This window comes from Cardiocondyla obscurior, linkage group LG07, assembly GCF_019399895.1.
Source record: "Cardiocondyla obscurior isolate alpha-2009 linkage group LG07, Cobs3.1, whole genome shotgun sequence".
Classification (NCBI taxonomy): Eukaryota; Metazoa; Arthropoda; class Insecta; order Hymenoptera; family Formicidae; genus Cardiocondyla; species Cardiocondyla obscurior.
This window is the reverse complement of record NC_091870.1, coordinates 4,565,363-4,582,144: the sequence shown is the minus strand read 5'-3', so window position 1 is coordinate 4,582,144 and position 16,782 is coordinate 4,565,363. Positions and strand designations below refer to the sequence as shown.

Genomic DNA, 16,782 nt, shown 5'->3' with positions numbered 1-16,782 from the left:
TCATTCTTTTTCTGTTGAATTATCGTGTAAAAAAGAACTCTTTTAGATTTGATTAAACACGTGCTGCGTAACGAACGAAAGCTTTCTGAATCTTTTTTACATGTGCAAAGCGGCAACAATGTTGCTAGGGAGGGGGCGAGTGGCCAATTGTGTGTAATAGCCACGTTCCCCAGTCGTGGCCTTTTCAAAAAGGTACAGGACAGTAGTATCGCTGCAACAAGTTATTTCAATTGTTTAAACAATTTTTTTTTTACAAAAAAGTTACTCATCAAATTCGGTCGTTGGACGATGCCGTCATGTTGTTAAAAAAAATTATGTTAATTGGACACTCGATCTCGGAAATATTTATTTGTTAAAATTAAAATTAAAATAACTTTCTTTGGTTTTTAAACAAAGTATCTGAAACTCCGAGTTGATAACAACAATCATTATTTATTTTATAACAACCGTTTTTACAGAAAAAATTAATTTGTTAACTATAGTAATAAGGATATTTCTTCTTGAGTATCGTCTAACAAGGAAGGTTAGGCAACCAGGAAATTCAAACAAATATGATTACAAATAGAAGGGTTTTTTGCTTTTTTCGATATAACTCGAAAACTAATTAAGATATCAAAAAAAGTTTTATAGTAAAAACAACTATATTTAACTGCAGTAACAGAATTAGATAAAAAAAATTTTTTAATATATATGTTTATAAAATTACAAAAAAAAATTTTTTCTAATTCTATTATTGCAGTCAAACGGAAGTGTTTCTACCATAAAACTTTTGTATAAAACTTTTTTTGATATCTTCAATAGTTTCCGAGTTGTATAAAGGAAAGTGAAAAACCTCTACATATGAAAATACTATACTTTATTACCGTAAGAATTATTTTTGAGCCGCAACTAAAAAATTTTTTATTTTATTTGTTATTCTATATGCGTAAAACTTCTCATTATAAGAACGATTTAATCAGGTTAATACGCTCAATAATAATAATAAGATTTCCATCAAAAAAAGTTAAAGAATCTATAAATATTTAACATTGTGAAACTTTGTGTGCAATAATTCATCTTTAATATAAAACTTTTTTGTTCGTGCTTCAATTCGAGTGACTGATTATGAAATTGAAAGTAAATGTGAACTTTGCGTGATCTCCCGATTGACGAGAAATAACAACAAAAATGAAACGGAGTCAGGTTGCATCAATAACCTTGTCAAACTCTCCGATTATCTTGATGCGGATGTTTGTATTCTGTTATTTATCACATGAATAACACTATATTACATAATTGCAAACAAAAATGATATCAAGTTATTTAATAAAAATGAGTTTTATTGCGTCTTTTAATTTATATAAATATGTCGAAAATATTATTTCCTGTTTCACTAAAGGCAGCAATCTGTCATTTTTATATTGAAAAGTTTGTGATCTTTTCTGGATAGAATTTTCTTTAATATGACATCGTTCAATATTGCAAACGTAATTAAAATGTTAGCGACGACATTTTATATTACAAATATCACACAAACACCATTAACTCCATTTAAAATTAAAATACATAATGAAATTCGTTACATTATAAAAAAATGTCAGATACACGTTCAATATCATCATTTGAACATAAATTCATGCTTGATTTTGCTGATCCATTATTTATATTAAAGATGAATTATTGCACACAAAGTTTCACATTGTTAAATATTTAAAGATTCTCTAACTTTTTTTGGTGGAAATCTTATTATTATTATTGAGCGTATTAACTTGATTAAATCGTTCTTATAATGAGAAGCTTTACACATATAGAGTAACAAATAAATTAAAAATTTTTTAGTTGCGCCTGAAAAATAATTCTTACGGAAATAATGTACAATATTTTCATATATAGAGGTTTTTCACTTTCTTTCATACAACTCGGAAACTATTGAAGATATCAAAAAAAGTTTTATACAAAAGTTTTATGATAGAAACATTTCCATTTAACTGCAATAATAGAATAGAAAAAAATTTTGTTTATAATTTTATAATCAATTTTGTTAAAAAATTTTTTTTTCTAATTCTATTACTGCAGTTAAATATAGTTGTTTTTACTATAAAACTTTTTTATAAAACTTTTTTTAATATCTTAAATAGTTTTCAAGTTATATTGAAAAAAGCGAAAAACCTTTCTATTTGTAAGGGGTGGTTTTACCCTTTAAAGTAAAATTTAGCACAAACAAAAAACAGTTTTGTGTTACATATGAACTACTCTACATGCACACAAAGTAACATATTTTTTTTAATTTACGGGTTGTCTAAACTTCCTTGTAAGATGTTAATGAACAGAGTTGATATCGACATTTTTAACGCCATCTGTTGACGATTAAGCGAAAAAAATATTGGACTAGACGACGATGATGACAAGGACTATATTAACTATTACAATAATGATAAATTTGTGTATAATAAACTCGTGCTGAGAGGCTGCAAGACGAAACAAATAGCTGTACAAAAAGGAGAAGGAGAACCTAAAGTTGTGAGAGACGAGTTAGGAAAAGTGTATCGCTGCAGCCTCCGTACCTTAAGTTCTTTTTTAATAAGATTCTTTATTTGGTCCTTAATAATTAACTATAAATCATGTATTAAATATAGAGAAATAAAGAAGATTAATTAATTTGTCAAAAAGAATCTATTTAATTTGAGTAATAAATTAATCAAATATCTAATTAATTTAACACTTACAACGTTTCTTAACTTATTTATTCTTGAAACAAAACTTTGCATGACGATATCTTCGTTCGTAAATTATGTAGTTAAAAAATAAAAACATTTTTGTAATATAATTTGACCCTAATCTACACGATAAACCTGTTGTAACCCGAACCCCGTTACAACACGTAGCATGACGTAAAGCATTTCGGCATAAGATCTCGTAATAAAATAATATCAGAGGATGCGGTATCAGGAAGCCGCCTTAAGCAATTAAATAATATTAAATAAAAGAGAGAAACAATTGCGAGAACTTATTGTCGAAATCGCTAAAGTTGCATTCGCCGAACAACCGAAGTTCGACATTGCAACCCGATGACGCCAAGGCCCAGCGTCACTATTAAATAACCGCGGACCGTCACGGGCAGTCAGTTACGTCTGAGCCAAAAGAGAAAGAGTCCGTGTAGTAAAACGATACCGCGTAGTAATTCAAGTTCGGTCGCGTGCCGTGAAAGAGGAGACCTCGCGGAGCCGAGATTGAGTGATAACGCCGGAACGCGCACCGAAGCTAGCAAGGGAAAATTAGGAGAAGCGGAAGAACTTGTAACACCGAACCAATTAAAAACAAAGTATTTATTTGTCTGTCTTAAATTTATCGCCCTTTCCCCACGGATCCCGAAGGACGGACCCCGTGCACCGGCTGCGGTGCAACAAACCTATTTCAAAAATAATTGGTTAATCGTTGTAGAGATCCTATAATTCACGGATTTTTTCAAACCGCGTCTCGCGTAAGAAAGTCCGGTAGTACACTGCGCTTATACTTGGCGCGAGATACTACCTTGTCTCTTAAAAGAAAAATTTCTCTTTGAAAGATTAGAAGTGTTTTATTGTTTCTACGCCAGTAGATTATAATTTACTTTTCTTTTATCTAATACTTATTCTATTTGCGCGTGGAAAAAACGATGAAGTAAAAGACGTAATATATTTTTTAATTGTTATGTTTAGATGTATGTCGAATATTTGTGTAGCTGACAAGTATCTTAGTTGGGTTATACCAGAACAATGGACAATGGAAGATGCAGCAACGATTCCAGTTGTTTACTGCACGTGTTACTTTGCATTGTATATGAAAGGCAAAATACAAAGAGGAGATAAAATTTTAATTCATTCTGGTACTGGCGGAATTGGTCAAGCTGCAATTAATCTTGCACTTTACGAAGGTTGCGAAGTGTTTACAACTGTTGGCACTGACGAGAAACGGCAATTTATTAAAAACACTTTTCCCTCCATTCCTGAAGAAAATATTGGAAATTCTCGAGATACCAGCTTTGAACAAATGATTATGCAACGTACACGAGGTCATGGAGTAGATATTGTATTGAATTCTTTAGCCGAAGAAAAATTGCAAGCATCTGTTCGCTGTTTAGCAAATGGTGGTCGTTTTTTAGAAATTGGAAAATTTGATATGGTTTCCAATAACTCATTGGATTCATTTTCTTTTTTTAAAGGAATTAGTTTTTATGGTATTTTATTAGATAATATGGTTTCATCAAGTTTAGAACAAAAAAAAACGCTGTATGAAGGTATAACCAAAGGTTTAGCAAATGGCGCTATTAAACCATTGTGTAGAAAAATTTTCGACAAAAACGAAGTAGAAAATGCTTTTAGATATATGGCTGCTGGAAAGCATATTGGCAAGGTAAAATTAATATTTAACATATGTAAAAGTATTAATTATGACATAATAAAATGTCTTATAATAAAAATAATTCTTTTAGTAATTAAACGTTATAAAAATACTAACATATGTAAATTCAGTTAAATTTAATTTTATTAAATAACTTTTATATATACTGGCGAGTAATATTAACTTTTTTATAACTAATATTTTTATTAATTTTTAAAGGATAGAAAATATGTAATAATCTTTAGCCAAATTTAAGTTTTATTTAGAAAATTAATTTTTAATAGATAGTTATAATGTGATATACGTGATATAACATAAATAAAATACAATTTTTATAATTATTTTTCTTATTTACGATAAAAAATTAATATTTTAATATTTATAATTATATAAATTGCATGTTATTTTTCAATTTTATTTTTGCGTCTTCAAACGGTAGATCTATTTCCAGATTTCAAAAGAATTGCTTATTTTTCATACTGTAATACATAGAATGTTTTATTCTCTATTTGAGATACATTTTGGACTTTCGTCTCCTTACAATCTTTAAATCTCTACTAACTTAACCATACTAATAACATTTCTTTATAAACATCTCTTTTACATATAACATCTCTTCCTTACATTTTAACTACCACCAACTCTTTTTACTTTACATATCCTTTTTCTCTTCCTTCCTTTTCTACCTTCCCCTCACTACTGACTACCTTTATCATCACTATTTCCTTCTATCATTTTACGCTTCTTATCCATTCCATCTATTACATCCTCGCCTTATAACATTCTCTTATCCTTATTTTTTTTCTTTTTCTCTTCTTTTTCTTCTACCAACTTTACACTCTTTTGTCTTCTTTTACAATCTTCTCTTACTTCTTTTATCCTGCAAATACAATAGAAAAAAACCACGGCTTATCTCCTAAACGCTTTCTTATTTCTACCTTATTCTTTCTTATCAATCTTCCATCTTCTTTTCATTCCTCTTCTTTCTTGTCCTTCCCTGCAAAAAAACTTCCTACTTTTCGCTTTTCTTACTTTCTCTAAACACCGCTTAGCACACGAGAGAGAGAGAGAGAGATACCCATACGTTCATACACTCACACCGCCAAAAATCATTCTCTTACTCTACTTCTCATTCATTCTTATAGACCCCCGCTTCCGACGCTTTTAAATCTTCATAATCTACCTCATTCATTCTTCCATTCTCTCCTATCCCTTTCCTTACCCTTTCCAGTATTCTCAACCACTCCTCCCCATTTCCCTTCCCTCTCAATACATCTCCAACTGCCTCCTCCCAACTCCTCCCGTCCCCCCAATTTACACACTCCTCCCAAACATGTTTCCACGTTTCCTTCTTATCCAAACACATCCTGCACTTTTTTTTATCTATTCCCTCCCAGTATCTATTTCCCCTCATATCATCCCCCACTCTAAACCTCGCCACCCTTTGCCATTTCTTCTCCTTCCATCCCTTCTTTAAATATTCCGGTACGCCTTCTTTCTTTATTTTTCCATAATACTTATTAAATTTCCCCATTCTTATTTTTTTCCATCTCTCCTTTCTTTGCAATTCTTTATCTCTTACCACTATCTCTTCACCTCTCAGTCCCTCTTTATCTCTTCTTTTTATCCTCTTCAGCGTCCACCCTAATCTTTCAAAAAATTTCTCTCTTTCTTTTTCCCATTTCCTACTCGTTTTTCTTTACCTCGCTCTCTCTTTTATTTCTTTCCAACATCCTTTTGCTAAAACCCCCTCTCTTCCTTCTTCCAATTTTTTCTTATACTTCCAAGCCCTCATTCTCGTTTTCTCAGACAACTTTTCCCTCTGGAATTCCTCTCTCATTATATACCCCGGCACACTTCTATTTACTCCTATTATCCATCTCAAATACTTCTTATGAACTATTTCAATCTCTTCCCTTTCCTTCCACCCCCATATCTTTACCCCATAGCTCATTACTACAGTCCATACAAGCCTGTCAAACAACCATAATCTTCTGCCCCAATCTTTTCCAAATTTCTTTTTGCCAATATTCCATATTTGTCCTATCACCTTTGCTGCTTTCTTTACTCTTTCTTTCACGTGTTCTTTCTGATCTCCATTCCTTGTCATCACATATCCCAAATAATTAAATCTTTTAACCTCCTCTATTTCTTTACCCTTCCATACCCACTTTAGCCTTTTCCATCTCCCTCCCCCTTTTCAACACCTCATCACCTTTGTCTTGTCCACATTTACCTCCAATCCCTTTTTTTCCACGTATTCCTCTAATGTCTTCAGCATTTCCTTCATTCCTGCTTCCGTTTCTGCAATCAGTGCAATGTCATCCGCGTACGCCAGCGAGTACACCCTCCTGCCCTTTATCTTAGTTCCACCCCATCCACCCTTTTTCAATTCCTCATCCAAGTCTGCCAGCAGGATCGTGAACAAGCTCGGGCTCAGCGGACCTTCCTGCCTCACCCCTCTCACCGTCCAGAATTTTATCCCTTCCTCTTTCTTTATTCTAACATTGCCACTCGTCTCCTCCAGTATCTATTCGCACCTTTTTACTAACCCCTCCCTTATCTCCCTATTTCTCATTGCTTCCACCAATTTTCCTCTGTCCACAGAATCGAAGGCTGCCTTTATATCAATGAAAGCTATTACTAGCTTCCCCTCCTTTCCCTCTATTTTTCTATTTATCAGATGGTTTAAAACATAAATTTGATCCAACGTCCCCATGTATCTCCTGAATCTTGCCTGACTCTGTGGAACTATTCTTTTCTCCTCCACTTCTTCTCTTATCCTTCCCTCCAAAACCGAAGCATACACCCCTGGACAAAAAGATAGCACATGTGTGCTATCATTAAGTTTCGATGTGTACAGTTAGAATCCCCGTAAATAGACCAATGGTATATCAACAGGAGCTTATTGTAATATAATATATAACATTGAAACTACGACTTTAGAATTTGTCTTGTATTTATCAACAATTACGGTAAAAGAAGGTCGGCGAAATGATAGCACACTTTATCATTTTGATGTATATATTTTACAAATCTCTACATTATATTATATTATTTTATTATATTTAGTAATGTGTTGATCCGCCTTTATTTTCAATAACTTCTAACATTCTTTTTGGTAATGATTTATATAAAGTTTTAATATATTCCTGCGATAAGTTGTTCCATTCAGTTTTTAAACACTCTTTCAGCTGGGCAATATTTTCAAATTGTCTATTTTCTTTATACACAGCTTTGACAAGTTTGCCCCAACAATTTTCAATAATATTTAAATCGGGAGAGCACGCTGGCCAATCCCATACGGAAATATTCTCCGAAGAAAAATATTCATTTATTATTTTTGCTCTATGAACTGCAGCATTGTCCTGCTGAAAAATAAAATTGCCACTTGTAATAGTCCCTGAATACTTGGAAATTTGTTCTGCTATTAAATTGCGATACATAATGGCATTCATTTTGCCATTTATGCACATTAAATCCGTCTTCCCGTTATATCCAATGCCTGCCCATAGCATGACACTGCCTCCACCCATTTGACGTCGTACTTGGGTCATTTCTTTTTTCCGAATATCGTGATAATAATAATTAAAACCATCTGGACCGTCTAAATTAAATTTTTTCTCGTCGGTGAATATAACACGTCTCCATTTTTTATTCCACTGTACGTGGTCTTTTGCGAAACTTAATCGATTTTCTTTATGTTTTTTTGTTAAAGCAGGTTTTCGCTTTAACTTCATTCGTTTAATATTTTTAGAACTCTGTAAAATACGACGGACATTTCTTAAATTTGTTTGTACGCCTGCTTTCTCCGCTATTTCACGTGACGTGAGAAGAGAATTAGACGCGGCTCGTAAGATGGCACGTTTTTCGCGGGCACTGATTGCAGCAGGTCTTCCAGTACTTTTTTTTGTACCGTAATTTTTAGTGTCTTTTAATAAATTATAAATAACTTTTCTACTTTTACGCACAGTCTTGGCAAATTTAGATATGGATACATTTTGCTTCCTCAACTCAATAATGGTGTTTATTTCAGTTTTATTTAATTTTTTTCCGCGTCCTATTTTAACACTATACTGTTTTAAGACTATATTTAATTATACTGTGATATATGTACGTCTATTCATTTTGAAGTACTAACAGGCATTGAAAAATGTTCGGTGTGCTATCATTTCGCCGACCTTCTTTTACCGTAATTGTTGATAAATACAAGACAAATTCTAAAGTCGTAGTTTCAATGTTATACATTATATTACAATAAGCTCCTGTTGATATACCATTAGTCTATTTACGGGGATTCTAACTGTACACATCGAAACTTAATGATATCACACATGTACTATCTTTTTGTCCAAGGGTGTACACTTTATACCCTGATTGCGTCAGTGTCACCCCTCTGTATTCTTCCACTTTTTCTTCTTTTCTTTCTTTATGACTGACACCACTATCCCTTCCCTCCATTCTTCTGGAAACCCTTCTCCTTTCCACACCCTTTTGCATATTTCCCATAGCTCTTCTTTTACCTCCTCTCCCCCTTTCTCCATATCTCATTTTCAATGTCGTCACTCCCTGCTGCCTTTTCTTTTTTTAGCTTTTTTATCACCTTTTCAAATTCCTTTCTTTCTATCTCCTTTTCCTCATCTCCTTCCTTACTTCTCTCTACTTCCCCTCCCGCTCACCACTCCACTCCTCCCAATACCCCCCTGAAGTATTCTTCCCATTTTTTAATTTCTATCTTTTCATCCAACCTCCTCCTTCACTTCCTTCCTTTGTTTACTATTTTCCAAACTTCTCCTTCTGTCTTTGCCTGCTCCATCTATTTTTCCCATTTCCTTTTCTCCTCCACTTTCTTTCTGTCACATAACTTCTTATACTCCCTCTTACTTTCCTTATATTCATTCTCACTTCCTCCACCCTCTCTCCATTTTTCCAGTTCTTCTTTAACCTTCCTTTTACTCCTTCTACATTCTTCGTCCCACCAATCCTTTACCGCTTTTTCCTTCCTTTCCCCATCCTCATTATTCACTTCTTTTCTTACTACGTTTTTTACTTCTCTTATCCATTCTCTCAAATCTTTCCATTTTTCCTCCATTTTCTTCTCCCCTTCTTTCTTCTAAACTTTTCCTCAAACAAACTCTTCTCTTTTTCATTCTATTTTAACCTTCCCCTTCTTTTTTCATTCTTATTCCATTTCCTTTTCTCCCTCCCTCCCTTTACCGTTACTATTATCGGGTGGTGGTCCGAATCCACTTCTCCGCCCACTTTCATCTCCTTAATTCTTGTTTTTGTCTCTCCATTACAAATCACATAATCAATCACTGTTTCCCCTCTACTCCCTGTATACGTCCACTCTCCTTCTTCATCCCCCTTTACACATCCGTTTAAAATTCCCCACCCCTCTTCTTCCAACATTTTACATAATTTCCTACCTTCCCTCGTTATCTTTTTATCCTTCGATCTTTTTTTCTTCTCCTCTACCTTTTCCTCCACAAATTCATCCCAAATTCCTTCCTCCTCTCCCGTCCTTATATTAAAATCCCCTCCTATCAAATAATTACATCCTTCCTCCTTTTTCTTTATCCATCCTTTTATCATTTCCGCTACCTTCTCTATATTATCACTAATATAAACTCCTATTATTCTCCATTTCATCCTCCCCCAGCATATCTTTATACCCAATACTCCCTTCTTCTCTTCCATTTCTCTTTCTTTTTTCCCTTCAAACTCCTTCCTCCATTCCATTACCATTCCCCCCATCGCTCTTCCCTTCCTATTCCTTTTCTTTGCTTCTTCCCATATCCATTGTATCCTTTTGGTAACTTCCCCTTGATCCTTCCCCATCCTTTTTTTTTATGTGTAAGCCATGTCTCACACATAAAAATCACATCCCACTGTTCTAATTTTTTCCAAAAATCTTTATCCTTATTTTCCACCCCCGCCACATTCCAAAAACCCACCATTATTACACTTTCCTTTTTTCTTTTTTTCATTTTTGCTTCTCTTTCCTTCGCTTCTTCCTCCTTCTCTCCTTCCATATTTCTTCCACTTCCTGTCCAATTTTCTTCACCTTCTCTTTTTCCGCCTTTCTCTAAAAACTTATATTACTTTTATCCACCATTATCTTTTTTTTGTCTTTTTCCTCCTCTTTTTCCCTTATTTTTACTTCCGACCATTTTCTCAGCTCATCTTTTATTTTGTTCCATATCCAAAATTCCTTATCCTCCCACATTTTTTTATACCCTATTTTCACCTGACAACCTTCCCCCTTTCTTTTTTCTGTCTCTTTTTTTATTATCCATTCAATCTTTCTCTCATATTCCGTCATATCACCTATCCATTCCGTTCTTTCCTTTAACTTTCCTTTTCTTTTTATTATTTCCACCTTGTCCTTAAAGTTTTCAAGTTTCACCCAAACCATCTCGTACCCTCTCTTATTTATCCCCCCTATCTTATTCACTTTCATTATCCTCGCCTTTACCCCAATCACTTCAAATATATCTTCTACCTTTTTCCTTATTTTTTCTTTACTCTCTTCTTTTATTTTTAAGCCCCTTATAATCAAATTATTTTTCCTCTATTCCCTTTTTTCTCTTTCTTTACCAATTTCCAACATCCTCATTCTCTTTTCCAAACTCAATACTCTCCCCTTTACCTCTTCTGCCCCCTCCCCCTCTAGCCCTTCTGTACCCTTCTTTTCCATTACCTTTTTTTCAATTTCACTTATTCTTTTCTCCAATACCACCTTGTCGTCCCTCCACATCTTCTTAAACTCCTCTATTTCCTTCCTGATTCTCATCTTGCACTCCATTAACATTTCCATCTGCTCCTGAATTCTTGCAAATTCGCCTCTCATTTCTCTCATTATCATCCCCAGCCCTTCCCCTTCTTTCTCCTTGCTTTCTATACTCTTCACCACTTCTTCTTCCCCCATGCCCTTTATCGGTGATCTCAACACCCTATTACTCCTCTTAAATCCTTCCACACCTTCCCTTTCCCCTCTTTTCTCTTGCCATTCTTTTCTTTTTTCTGCCTTCTGAAATGCCTTCATGATGGGGAGGCTGTTCGCTTTCTCCCTTATCAGGCCGGAAGGCCGCCAAAGGTGGAAACCTTCGGCGGCCTTCCAGGTTTCCTTTTCTTCTTCTCCTCTCCTTGCTCTACACCTTTTTCACTTTCTCCCTCCATATCTTTTATCCCTTCAATTTTTTCTCTTTTCTCCTCACTCATCTTATCACTTTATCCTTTTTTCTTCTTATTAAAACCTTTCTTTATTTTCCAGTTTCTCTTCTCTTGTTCCTCACCTTTCACTATCTATCACTTCCTCCTAACCTCTCTGCGCTGTTTACTCCTTTTACTTTTTAGACCCAATTTTCTTAAATTTCTTTTTTGCTACTACTCTCTTCTCTTTAACCACCCTCCTCCCAGCTCTTTCTTTTATCCTCCTTTGTCCCCTTTCCCCCTTTCTTCTTCGCTCCTTTCTTTATTTTAACTCTCTGCTTTTGTTCTTTATTTTAAGCCTTCCTAACCTTAAAATTCACCTCCTATTTTTTTCCCAATTTTCTCCCTCAGCCCTTTTCCCACACTATTCCCTCCACTTCCCCTCCTTACTTCTTCCCCCCCAACCACCTTCTGCCCACCACCCTCTTTTCACCTCCTCAAAAACCTTTTTAAAAACCTTATTTCCACAGACACACTGACATACACCCATCCACTCACTACGCCATCGGAAACGAAAGTTCATACTGTAATAAAATATACTGATACGCACGGCAGCGAAACTCAGGCGGCGGCCTCTCACACACTCACACACGCTCCGCTGCAGCGCTCTCGCTCTCTCTCTCTCTCACTCCGCGTTACTTCCGCCGCAAAGAAAAACTCAGACTTAAGAAAGAAACGGATTTAATAAAATAACCTCTCGACGTAATAACAGCACCCGTCAACGTCACGGGAAAGACTAACAATTTTCTTTTTAAACAACAAACTGTCCTCTAGCAACGGGTGACAGCTAACTTGAAACTCGCGGAATATCCATATCGAAACTCTTCACGCCGAACGTCGCCGAGCTCGGACTTCGCGCCGCTCCAAGACAGCGGACTTCGCGCCGTTCTCCATACCGGGCGTAACAATACACATAAATCTAATAACTCAAAGTTGTAAAAAATAATATAAAACTTGTCTGTCTTCTAGAGGTTAATAACGGCAACAAATTTTCTTGTACCTTTTTATTAAATATTATTAATAAATATTTCTTCTTTTTAATAAAAAAGTTTAAAAAATGTAATATTAAAATTAATAACAAAGTATATATTAAAGTGTTATATTATTTTTAAAATTGTAAGACAATGGTAATTATAATAATATTATAAAAAAAATAAAATATTTATAATTAATTATAATTAATAATTTTTTTAATTCTATGTAATATTTTAACTAATTCTCCGTAGGTAATAATAAAAGTTCGTAATGAAAACGATTATTTGAATGCTCCATTAATTGCATATCCACAGTATCATTGTCTAGAGCATAAATGCTATATTATTTTGGGTGGACTAGGAGGTTTTGGCTTAGAACTAGCAGATTGGTTGGTACTCCGAGGTGCAAAAAATTTGATATTAACATCAAGAATTGGAATTAAAACGGGTTATCAACAATCAAGAGTAAAACTGTGGCAATCTTATGATGTAGATGTACACATTGTTACTGTTGATGATAATATGAAATATAAAGATTGTGAAAATATATTAAAATTTGCTGAGAAAATAGGTCCAGTGGATGCTATATTTAACCTTGCAGTCGTTTTGAAAGATTGCATATTTTCAAATCAATCACCGCAAACGTTTGAAGATTCATTTAAATCAAAAGCGTGGCTAACTAAACAAATGGATGAATTGTCACGAACGATATGTCAACAACTTCGACATTTTGTTGTTTTTTCTTCTGTCTCATGTGGAAGAGGAAATGCTGGCCAAACAAATTATGGGATGGCAAATTCTGTAATGGAAAGAATTTGTGAGAGAAGAATGCAAGAAGGATTTCACGGTTTAGCAATACAATGGGGTGCTATTGGTGATGTTGGATTAGTTGCTGAAATGCAAGAAGAAAATAAAGAACTGGTTATAGGAGGGACACTGCAGCAAGGAATATTTTCTTGTTTGGATACTTTAGAAATTTTTTTGTTACAAGAAAGAGCTATTGTAAGCAGTATGGTTGTTGCTGAAAAAGCAAAAGTAGGTGGTACAATGAATATTTTGGAAACTGTTGCTCATATTATGGGTAAGTAAAGTTATAATCAACAAATATAAAAAAGTTTTTTTTTAATAATTGTAACAATTATTACAAAATAATAAGAAATAAAAAAATTCTTAAATTACATAGTATTTAACAATATATTTAAATATTGACAAGAATAAAAGAACTGATTACATAATTTTGCTACGGGCTATTCGAATTTTTCTTGTCTACAGCACACTTTTCTTCTTGACTATATAACATCTTTACTCACATTAACCGCTCGTAGTTCGGTAATAGCTGTTGTAGTTATTTGTTTAAAATAATTTTGGGGCGCACCGCGCCCTGATTTCTGCCGGTCGTTGGTCGATTCGACGGTTCGACCGATGTTCGTTGAAGCGATGTATTTATCGGGATACATTATTACATGCTTGATTAAACTTGAACTATTGTCTTCAATACTATCTATCGGTTTATTTTCTGAATTTACGCCTTTTTCCTACTTTTCACATTTTAAATAATAGTGAATGAGAACACGGTGAGAGAAACAATTGATACACTAAAAGTAAAACATGATTCTAGCTAACATTTTTGTTGTATAGCAACTGATAGATTCATTATCGATTTTTTGCGATAAGACGACTAGCCGTTACTCTCTTCCAACTGATAAATCGAACAATCCATAATTAAAACACGTACTAAATTTCTAGCATGTTAATTGCTTTTATCGACGAGCTCTCATTACTCTGTTATACAAATTAAAAAAAAAAATTATATTTCGACATTTAATGCAACTGACGCAAAACGGAATGTGATTTTTATATTTTTTTCCATGAATTCTATCTATTTTACAAGTATTTGTCATTTTATGTGAGACATCGTAAATAAGTCTCACATTGATTTTTTATTGTATAAGTTCTACACTGATTGTGAAAAAACTATTACAAAATTATGAGATTAAATAAAGTAACATAAAAGTTATATAATTCAATAATTATATTTTATAACTTTTATTTGTTTTAACATAGGATTAAAGAACATAAAAGTAGTGCCTTCAAATATTTCATTAACCGAAATGGGTATGGATTCGATGATGGCAGTGGAAATTAAGCAAACTTTAGAAAGAGATTTTGATACTTTTTTGACGGCGCAAGATATTAGAAATTTAACTTTTGCTGCACTTCAACAAATGTCAATAACAACTAAACGTGAAAAAATACATGATACAAATAAAACTGATGCAAATAACTTGGAAGATTTATACATTATGATTCAAAAAATGAAGGATTCAGACTTTGTTTCAGGCATAGCTATAGAACTTAATACAAAAAAAGAAGTAAATCGAGGTCATATATTTCTTTTACCTGGAATTGATGGATGTGCAGCTGTATATATGTCTTTAGCATCACGATTTAAGTCTTCTGTAACGTGCTTACAATATGGTGTACCTAATATTCCCAACGAATGTCATTCAGTGATGAAGTCCGCCGCTTATTTATTGCCTGTATAAAGTTATTAATTAATAAAAATAATTATTATTTTTTATAATCTATATACAGGGTGTCACAAACAAAGTGCTAAAACCGAAAACTACAGATACTGGGAATGTAAGACGAAAAGACTAATATTATTTTGGCAAAATTGTAATAATTATTAAATAATTAATCAAAACACCTAAGAAAATGAGTGCTTTAAAAGCTGAGTTTTGGACACGGCAGGCCATAGAGAGTATTCTACAAAGATAATGGATAAATTTAGCAAGCAACAATAGACGAAGCGTAGACGGTAAACGAGTGTTTTTCAGCATGGTGTCATACGTCATGAACACATTGTTCTTCTTTCACAGCGTTCTACTTGTCTATTGTTATTTGCTAACTCCACCTACCTCTTTTAAAGAATCGCCTGTTATGTCCATTTCATTATTTTCAAAGTTGTCATTAGCTTAAAAATTTTAATTGATTATTCGATTAAAGGTTGAGATTATATTTATTGAAAATCATTTATAGCACAACTTATTATATTCATTTTTAATTTTATTATTATATTGTCAAATAAGAATTGATATAACTTTTATTAAAAAAAAAATGTTAACAAATATTTTACAAACATATTAAAATAATAACTTTTTAAAGTACGTTCTTATGGGTTTAATTATTTAAAACTATTATTTTTGTAAAAAAAATACTTTTTTTTACATATGAGTAATTTTTTATGGATTTTTTATAGTTGATGCTCTTATTTGCTAATACGCGTTTTGTAATTATAACTGCAAAGATTAGAAAGAAATAAAAGTTTTATTTGTATAGAATTCTTAGAATAAAAATTTTCGTTAATTCGCAAATTATTTTCGCGACCATAAATGTGGCAACTGAAATATACCTCTTTACAACGGAAAGGTTCCTACTATTAATTGGTAGAACTCTGTACATTTTTAATCAGAATACAACTAAAATAACGTGTAATGTCTACTAACGACGCACCTGGAACCGATAAAACGTAAGGTGATACAAAACTTAACGCAAATTACAATAAGACACTACGGAACACACAATAAACTTATTAAGTTAGCAAGAAAGTAATTTCGGTTTTCACTAATTAATTTTCTTTTGTCAATGTAAAATTCTATTGTCAATGTTAGAATTTTTGTTTTTTGAGATTTGGTTGGCTATACCTTTTAGTTGCTATAGAAACCAATTTCGTGTAAATTTGTTTACAAATGTTAGGTTATGGTCATTTTAACATGGAGTGCAAAAGTGAGCAATTTTGATACATTTTGCTTTTTTATTTTCGTAAAGACAAGAAAGCAACTGAGGCTCACCAAGAGATATGTAAAATTTATAGTGATGACTGTTTAACAGAACGCACATGTCAGAACTGGTTTAAAAAATTTCGTTCTGGAGATTTTTCATTGAAAGATACCCAACGTTCTGATCGATCTTTTAAAGTTAACAAAAAAAAATTGAAAGCCATAAATGAATCAGATCGTCATATAACTGTGAGAAATATTGCGAAACAGTTAAATGTATCACACACAACTGTTGACAATCGTATAAGACATGTTTTATTTGATAAGAAGCTGGATATTTGGCTTCCGCACGATTTGCAAGAAATTTACTTAACAAAACTGTTGCACCGCAGCCGGTGCACGGGGTCCGTCCTTCGGGGCCCGTGAGGGAAGGGCGGTAATTTTAAGACGTT

At 33.3% G+C, this 16,782-nt stretch overlaps 1 protein-coding gene across 4 annotated transcripts in view; it reads left to right on the top strand.

The window, feature by feature from the left end:
• The window catches only part of LOC139104110 (fatty acid synthase-like), a 317,124-nt gene that overhangs the window by 281,178 nt on the left and 19,164 nt on the right, over nt 1-16,782 (top strand). For all 4 annotated transcript variants that reach the window (XM_070659343.1, XM_070659342.1, XM_070659341.1 and 1 more), the window contains 3 exons: nt 3,678-4,371; nt 12,801-13,629; nt 14,613-15,088. In XM_070659343.1, coding sequence (XP_070515444.1) covers nt 3,678-4,371; nt 12,801-13,629; nt 14,613-15,088 — 1,999 coding nt within the window. The remainder of the gene's footprint in view (nt 1-3,677; nt 4,372-12,800; nt 13,630-14,612; nt 15,089-16,782) is intronic.